Source organism: Natrix helvetica (assembly GCF_964273705.1).
Source record: "Natrix helvetica genome assembly, chromosome: 2".
In the NCBI taxonomy this organism is placed as follows: domain Eukaryota; kingdom Metazoa; phylum Chordata; class Lepidosauria; order Squamata; family Natricidae; genus Natrix; species Natrix helvetica.
Window position 1 is genome coordinate 85,353,519 of NC_138552.1, and position 9,512 is coordinate 85,363,030.

The 9,512-nt window shown below is 40.0% G+C and overlaps 1 protein-coding gene across 1 annotated transcript; it reads left to right on the top strand.

Moving 5' to 3' along the window:
• Positions 1-6,039: 6,039 nt before the first annotated feature.
• Positions 6,040-9,246, top strand: DMRTA1 (DMRT like family A1; the record flags this gene model as incomplete). Its single annotated transcript, XM_081940823.1, has 2 exons — positions 6,040-6,595; positions 8,224-9,246. The coding sequence occupies 2 exons, from the start codon at positions 6,040-6,042 to the stop codon at positions 9,078-9,080; spliced, it is 1,413 nt and encodes a 470-aa protein (XP_081796949.1). The 3' UTR covers positions 9,081-9,246.
• Between the last annotated feature and the right edge of the window lie 266 nt (positions 9,247-9,512).

Sequence of the window (9,512 nt, forward strand, 5' to 3'; positions counted from 1 at the left end):
ATCTGTGGCCCTTCTTCACGAATATTAACTTCCTACTTAGAAATTCATTGTAATCAAGAAGCAAAAAAATATTATTGACTAGGTTTGAAAATATAAGAATGAATGATATATTATCCCACACAGCAAAGAGAAGCGGAAATGGTTAATGATTTTTATTTAAACCAAAGAAGAGAATATATTTAATTTTGTCCCAATTTTGAAATGGCTTCCAGATTTGATGCTTACAATGGGGAAAAATGAAATTGATTTTGTTTTTGTAAACTAGACAGGCTTATTATTAAAGAAATGGCATGTGCATACTGTTATGTAAAAGCAAAAAGTTGTGGTTGTAATGTTGTTACCTTCTACTGTGCTAAAGAGTCAGATGTCAGGGGGGCGGGGCTGATGTCGCGACGACACGACATGCAGTCTTGGAGCTCCAAAATTCCTGTCGATATCTCTGCTGCTGGACGGTCCTTTTGGACCCTAACTGTCCCGTAGAGATGGTGATAGAGAATGGCACATCCTGCTGATCTCAGGGACATCTCAAAGTCCGTGATTGATCCAGGATAAGCTCTTTTTTCTGGCAACAATGAGAAGCAGCCATTAAGCTGCAGAAGGTTGGGACAGCCCTTGAACAGAAGAAAAGCAGGAGAGAGAGTGTGTCGAAATGGTGAGATAAATTTTTACTATTAGAGAACACCCAAAAAGACTTACAGCAAAATTAAAATTGAAGACAGAAGAGAGCAAGCGGTGAATTAAGCCTGTATTAAACTTAGGGTGTTATCCTTTTTTAACTTTGGGGTTTTGGGGGGATGGAATTTTTACAAATGTCTCTTACTTTTTAAATTGGACTGGTTTTCTTTTTTCCTTCTTCTTCTACTTCCCCCTTTTTTCATATTGGTGGATTATGAATTTCTTTCCTTTTTTTTTTCAACGCTCAGCTGGATTGTCTTTTTTTTAAGAATTTCTTTTTTCCCCTTAAGCTTGGAATCTAAAGAGAGGGGTAAAAGCAGAGGAAAAAGAAGTAATATTGCCACCTAGAGGCTGGAGGCTTGGAAACATTGTTTTTTTCCCCTTATTCCCTTTGAAGTATCTTATACTTCAAAGCTCCTGATTTTGTATATTGAAAGGATAGTGGGAAGAGTGCAGATTGTTTATACAGGTGCTCTTCTGGAGCTATCAATAGCTGGACTGGAGTGAAGAGAAAGCCTTGACTTGAAAGATTATTGTGATCTTGTTTAAAACTTAACAAAAAAGCCTTGGATGTTTTAATGGCAGTATTTATAACCTGGAAAAATGGAGCAACATGAAGAAGAAAAAGAACTTACATTACAAATGATTATGCTAGAAATTCAAAAAGTACAAATAAGTACAGAGAATATTCAAAAGAGAATGGAGAATATAGAACAAAAAACAAAAGAAATAGAGGGAAGAGTTGAGAATATTTACAAAACGGTGATGAAATCTGAAAATAGAGTTCAAAACATTGTAGGAAAATATGAACAAAGTGATAAGAAAATTGTTGATATTGACAGCAAATCGAGCGTGGTTGGAAATGACAGGAATGGAGTGTTGAAAGGAGAGATTAATGAACTGGAACTCTATCTCAAGCTTCAAAGCATGGAAGAAGAAATGGGAGAAAATCTGAGAGAAATTCTGGCAAGCTGATGGAAGGAACAGTTGGAGGGTTTCGAGTCTTTACAAGATATGCAATGAACAACAAGGTGCCAAGAGAAGTCCAAATAAGATTTATCAAGAAAACAATTAGAATACAAATACTACAAATGGCAAGAGATATAGGATTGCACTACTACTGGAAGGACAACAGGATGATGAGATGAAATGTTATAATAAAATTAAGTTAAACTTAGTTAAATTTAGAGTATTATGTATAAAAAAGGTAATAATAGTTATAGTTAAATAAATGATTAATAATGATAATAATGCATACACACACACACACACACACAAGCACACACACACACGATTGATAATATGAATTTTTACACAAATTATAAGTGAGGTCTACGGAGTGGATGCTGAAAAGCTTTGTTATAAAAGATAAATAACTCTATATAGAATAGAACATAAAGATGTAATACTATCGGATGATTTCAGGATGATATAATGAAATGCCATAATATAAATTTATTTTAAATTTAGAATACTTTACATAATAAGGATGTAATGATCAGTTATAGTCAAATGAATGTTTAATAATCATAATAATTGTATATGTATATATTAGATTGATCATATGAGACTTTATGTAAATTGCAAGTGAAGACTGTTGTGAGGAAGCACAAACGTTTTGTAACCAATTGACACACTGTAAGTCATTGGAGAAGGGTTTTTATACTTTGTGTGTGTTTATGTTTGTTTGTTTTATGTTCGTTTAAAAATTTAATTTTTTTAAAAAAAGAGTCGGTTGTCAGTGCCTTTTTCTTTTCTATATCTAGAGAAGAATCCTTTCTTTTTCCCTACCTCTCTTCTTACTTTTTCATGCTTTTTTCCCCTTTGTATTTTATACTTCAATAAACTAATTAAAAAGCTAAATGTAAAAAAAGAAGCAAAAGTCCTCAAATATTTGGAGTTCCTGTCAGTGCAAATACTCACAAAGAGTGGCTGTCCCTCTGGAACAGTTAACAGATCTGCCCCAACTATTGAAACCTGGATAAACAACAAGAAAGGAATGTATAGGTAGCTCTTGATCTACAACCACAATTGAGTTCAAAATTTCCATTGCCAAGCAAGGCAGTTGTTAAGTGAGTTTGGCCCCATTTTATTTTTTGTTTTGCTATATTTGTTAAGTAAATCCCCTGATCATTAAGTGAATCTGGCTTCCCCCTCTCCCACTGACTTTGCTTGATGGAAGTTAGCAGGGAAGGTTAGAAATAGTGATCAAATGACTTCAGGACAAGTGCTGCTGTCATAATTAACACGCCAGCTGTCAAATCTTTTTTTTTTCTTCCAACATTTATATGATCTGTGTTCTTTTTTTTTTATTGAAAAAGTTTTATACAGACAAATTTTCCCCCTTTTAACCCCCCCATACAATGTAAATCACATACAAATACTATGCCCCCTCCCCTCCCCCCAACCCCCTCCGCAGAAATTCTCATTCAAATATTATACCAAATACTTTACCCCCTCCCCTCCCCCCGTCCTAAAGTAAATTACTCGTTCACATATTGTACCCCCTCTCCTCCCAACAATCACAATATAAGTTTCTCTTAAAGTAACAGTAGCACATTAATCCCATCTTCTAAGCTAATTTAACATATATAACTCATAATATAAATTTCTCTTAAAATAACAATATTTCATTAATCCCATCTTCTAGTTTATTTATACATATATATTGCCCCGCCCTCCACCCTAACCCTCCCCCACCTCCCACTCAAACCCACCCCCCTGACTTCCGCTATACACCACTCTAACAATTCCAAGCATCCCATATATTATTTACTCTGATCATCTATCAGTCTAAACATTCTTACCTAAAGGCTACATAGTACTTCCTAGTCTGGTATTTATTCTGTATGTAATCAATCCATTTTACCCATTCCTGTGTATAATTCTCCTGCTTCTGACCTTTTAAGAAAGCTGAGATTTTTGCCATTTCGGCGAACCCCGCCACCTTCTGAGTCCATTGACCAATTGTCGGTAAAAAATCTTTCTTCCAATGTTGCGCAATCAACAACCTAGCTGCTGTGACCATATACAAAACCAATTTTGTTTCCCCTTTAGTAAAATCCTGTCAAATCTTGATCATGTGGGAATGCTTCAACGCTTGTTGGTCATAAGTCACTTTTCTCACTGCCGTTGTAAGTTCGAATGGTCATTCAATGGATGGTTGTAAGTTCAGGACTACCTGTATTGCAGGCTTAGACAATCATTTCGGGAAGTGGTCAGCCTTGTTTTGAAACTCAATTTCTAACATTGTCTATGATGGCTCTTAAAAGCATCCTCTTATTATCACAGCAACAAAAGCCTTAATTTTTGAGTACAAGTTTGTTTGAAGTGTGCCATTTTAAACATAGATATAGAATACAATGTGGTGGCTTAGCAGATGACAAATGTTTTTATATTCATGCTGGGTAAGCAATAAAATCATGGGTTGACCCAAGTTGGAAAGTAGCTTTTAGTACATGTATCCCCGGCCTGATTCAGTAAGGCTCAATGTGCTTTATATTATTTATCTGCACAAGAGAACTATTCTCTGGCTGGATTCACATATTGAACTGGGAATATGACCATTAAATATCAGTCTAATACTTCAAACAAACTAAAGCAACTTATTTCTGAGAATAGTATATAAACAGCAATCGATAAGGTCTTCTGTCAAGTCTGAATTCTTGTACAGGACATAGGAAATGGCCTTCAAGGACAGGAAGAAGAGCTGTCAGCTAAGGCAACAGTCAAGTAAGTCAATGAGGCCAATAAACAAAGTTGAGAAAGCATTTCAAGCATGACCCTTCCTTGTTCACATGAGGATAGAGTGAGGGCAGAGGAAAGCTCATTCACACTTGCACGATTGTCTTTTTATAGCTATTACAATAAAAGTAGTCCTGACCCAGATACAATTGGTTTCTTATTCTGCTCTACCTTGCCGGGCTGACAGTGCTTGAGTTAAAAGCTTCACAGATGTGGAGGAGGCATGGATAATGCAGTCATTACCAATAAAGCACAAATGTACATAAGATAAATTTTATCTTGTTAATCTGTCTTGCTGTGAGAGCTTCGCTGGGATGGGAAGGGATGATGGATCTTGTCAATCCTGGAAGGTGTTTTAACATTCTTTGGGGATTAGCTAAATCTTGCTTATTCTTAGGAGATAAGAGGGCACAACATAATCACAGTGGCAAAGTGAATTTTATCTGATACTGCAGCGCATGCCAAATGCCTTACTTCAAATAATTTTAGGCCACCAGCAACAGGGGTGTGTATGGGTGGGAAGCAGGAGCAAAAAGTTGCCAATTGTTTTCAGATTTTTTGTGCCAAATGTGCTCTTTCAAGAGGCAACTAGATTTTCTCTTTTTTTTCCCTTTGAAGATGTTTCCCTGCTCACCCAAGAAACTTCTTTAGCTCGGATTTTTTGTTTATCCCCACTGAAGGGAATGTATTTGCGAAGTTCGGTTGTATTGCACCATGAACGTAAGGGATTTTTTTTTTTAAAAAAAAATCAAGCCTGCTTAATGAAAGACGGTTTGGTGCGCCACTGCTTTTTCCTGAGATCCGCATGCATCTGAATGCAGGCTCACCTGCCTGACACGGGTTGGTATTGGAAGGTGTCAAGGGGGAAAAAAAGATAAAGACGACACAGTTCCTGAATGCTTTTCACACATACATGTATTTCTGAGGCTAAAAAGTGGAGAGGTTTCTTGGCACCTCTAGAAGCGCACAGTAGTGCAGCAAACCCACAAACACACACTTCCAACTCGTCTCAATGGTGCTTTTTTCAAGAGGCAACTGGACTTTCTGGTTTTTCTTTAAAGATGTTTCGCTTCTCATCCCAGGTTATTCAGCTTCTGAAGAAACTTTTTCTTCAGCTTTTCAAGAGCTGAAGAAGCTTCTTGGATGTGGATAGGCACATTCAAGGTCCTTTTTTAACTCTTCTCATGTCCCAAAGGTGCTTTTGTTCAAGTGGCAAAAGGACTTTCTGTTTTTTCTTTGAAGACATTTCACTTCTCATCCAAGAAGCTTCTTCAGCTGTGAGCTGGAGAAGGTTCTTGGATGAGAAGCCAAACGTCTTCAAAGACAAAACAAAGAGAGTCCAGTTGCCTTTTGAAGAAAAAAAAAAGCACCTTTGAGACAACCATGACCTGCTGGACGTCTGAAAATCTCCACAGAGACACTTCCAAGTCGTCCGGAGAGTTCGATTCCCCCGTCACTTCGGTCTTGGTGGGCGGCTCCCTGCTCTCAAGTGGGCGGACACCCCGCCAGCCACTCTCTCGGGGTCTGCGAGGGTCCAGCGCCCGATCACACCCGCGCAAAAGCGGATCGCACTCGCGCCTTCGGAGGAGCAACCGTGCGCTGCTCCCGATCCGCGGACTCATGGCGACGAGCAATCCGCCTCTCCTGCCCCCACCGGGGCTGCCCGTTTCGTTGCCCAGAGCACCTTCGGCAGCGGCGGGGGTCCCCATGCCGCCCACCTTCCTTCGCCCTCCTAGCTTCTTCGTGCGCGCCGCGGCCGCCGCCACCGCGGGCAGTCCCTCCAGCTGCTACGCGCAGGCGGCGGCGGGGCTGGAGCGCGGCGTGTGTTACCCGCGCACGCCGAAATGCGCCCGCTGCCGCAACCACGGCGTGGTGTCGGCGCTGAAGGGCCACAAGCGCTTCTGCCGCTGGCGGGACTGTGCGTGCGGCAGGTGTGCGCTCATAGCGGAGCGGCAACGCGTGATGGCCGCCCAGGTGGCGCTGCGCAGGCAGCAAGCGCAGGAGGAGATCGACGCGCGGGCCGGCGGCGGCGGCGGGACTCACCCCAACCAGCAGCAAAAGCGGACGCCTGTTGCGGTCCGCCTGAGCCCCGGGAGCCAGGCGGCCGGCGGCGCCGGAGCTGAAAGCGAGCCGGCTGCTAAGAGTTACTGCCCGGTGTTCCAGCGCGCGCGAAGAGGTGGGATTTCCCTCGATGTTTGGGGTTAAATTTCCATAAAAAGTGATGGGGAGCGGGCAGAAAGAAAAGCCCCCGAACTCAATCAACCGCGGCTGATTCCACCTTAAAGGGCTTTAAGTCAGAGGTGGGGAATTGGTGGCGTTTCAGTCAGCCTGGTTTGCAAGAGATTATGTTTGAACGGTGAATAATCCAGGATTTTGGCAAATATAATTAAGCATCTCTTGTGGGGAAAGGAGAATCACTGGTTCTCTCCCCCCCCCCCCCCAAGTTTTAAGTTTTAGATTTCTTCAGAGATCAGAGGGAGATCACGGAGAAGGATGGGGAATGGTATCTTTGAAGTGTGTGCAGCTTGTAACAGTAATATGTTTTGATAGAAATTTGGGATAGGACTGATTGAATTTTTTTTTTTTGTTCTTGACTTTCCAGGCAAATAATAGCTATCAGTGCATATTCAACTCTGTGTATTGCTGGAATTGAAATGAACTATCGATAGAATCCATTGATCTCTGTAAGATGCATTCACCTAAATGGGTTTGGGTTGGCACAATAATTTATGTTAGAAAGACGATGAAGTCTCTTTTTAGGCTCAAAATGTTAAAAACTCTATTTTTAATAGCATTATAGCTCTTCTTCCATCTCAAACACATCCACATTCTGGCACTTCCCAGAATGTGTTAAGATTGTGGCTTTTCATCATGTTCCATAGCATGGATTATTGGAGAACTTTAAAAAGTTGCATTTTTAATCTTGGGTGCAGGTTGGCCATTTGCTTACATTTTATGGAAAATATGAATGCTTGGAAAAATAGTTTATAACATTATAATTCTAAAAATTATACAAAGGTATTATTAACGTTGCAAGCATTTGATGTTGCATGTATACTACCAAAACAGAATATGTTGCTTGTTCCAAGGCAAATGAACTAAATCTATGAGCTGGCTTTCGTATGGGCAATTATAGTATATAAAGATACAAAGCACCAAGAAATTATCTTGGAAAAGCTCTGTTAAAAGGTAATGGGTATTATAGTTTTCTTTTAGTGCTCTCATTAATTTAAATGATCTTTCTGCAAATCAGCTTGCGCTGTAGGAAATCTGTGGAGGCAGAAGAACAAGTTGTATGGAAAAAGCATGGAAACATTATTTTCTTCTTTATGGATGACAAAAGCACATTATCCCATTACGACAATTTACTTTCAGATACAGTTTGTAGGTTTTAAGCACTTAGGAGCGACTTCACATTTCCTGTGTGGATATATTGCTTCCATTTTACGATTTCCATGTTGTACTGCTGCAATGTTTCTACTTTTTGCAGTAAGTGCATTGTTTTGTTTCACACTCTGTACGTGAATAATCCTGCTTGGATATTTCATAATAGGTGCCAAAAAATAGGATATATACATTATATGCCATGCACATAGCACTTGCACCTGCGGTAACTAGGAGGTATGTGCAGTGAAAGGAAGAGTTTTTAAAGATACTGAATTGAGTACATATAATATTGAATAAAAGATGTGATTCCATAACTGGTAATGCCTAGAGGCCTTAGGGTGTTTATATGAGAAAGCGGTATATGAATCAGATATATTATAATAACTTGAGTATTTGGCTGCATTTTTCCCCCATTAGAAGAGAAGATTCAGAAGTATGACTTCTACTGCAGTGAATCGGGCAGTTCTGTAGTCCATTTGCTTACGCCCTCCCTGACAACTTCTGAAGCTGCTGGAAGTAATCAAGAGAAGCCATCCAAGACGCAGACTTTAAATAAAGAGATAGCTTTATCGGGTACTGATGAATCTTTAGAAGGAACTGACAGCTCAGCCTCTTTGTCTTCGTCGGACATGGAGTCAGGAAATGAAAGCGAGTGTCCCAAGGATTTTGTTCCCTGTGATCCCAGCGTCCCTCCTGCTGCTGCTGCTGCTGCTGCTGTTGCTGACAGTGCCTTAAAGCGCAGAGACCCCCTTAATATTCTTACCAAGGTCTTTCCTAATCACAAACCAAGCAGATTGGAAAGAGTTCTGCAGCTCTGCAGAGGAGACATAGTCCAAGCTATAGAGCAGATCCTGAATGCCAGCGAACACAGGGCAGGATTCCGAGAGCTTGCAATCCCAGTCTTGCCCGAATGCAGTGCTTTCCAGAGACCTTCTGATTTTGGCCTCGGAGTAGATGTCGCAGCGCTTGGCAATAAATCAGCATTTGTTCCTCTTCAAACCAGCTCGGCCTCTTCCAGGAGAGAGATGAATTTTTATGGCTTAAGCCCTAGACTGGGAATTGGACCTCTAAGGGTGACTTATTCTCCCACAGGAAGAGCTTTACCTGGATTGATGGCACCATACCTGAGGACTGGCCTGTTTCCTGCTTTTCCTTTTCATCCAGTGGTGGACTCTTCCTTCTCAGGAGTGATCAAAGATGCATCTTATTCCCCCAGTGAAGACAAGTTCTTCAGTACCAAGATGTACGCCAGATTAAATAAAGAACGCAAATAGCATTTTGATCGAAAATTACTTTTTCTTATTCTGATTTGTTCAGTTGTGCTGATTCTCATCATGGAGCCCGATTCTTAAATGTACATCCAATAAAGAACAAATTACTATTAAATCCTTCATTTAAAAAAAAAAAGAGGCTGCCACAGGATTCTTTCCCTAAAATCAGTTGAAATTGGACATATAATAATTTGAAAATGGAGAGATTTCTGGAGTGTCAACCATGAAAAATTATTAGAAGCAAAATTGATATGGAACATTATATATTAACATATAATTTCATCTCATTTGAAACTTTGGAAGAAAAAAATGGTGACACTTGGAGACTGAAAGTTGAAAAGGCAAGAGTAACGTGAAAAACTCCAGAAAATCAAAACTTTTATCCTTTGCATTTTAAAAAGGATTGTCTTTTGCATTTTCAAAATATTTGATACA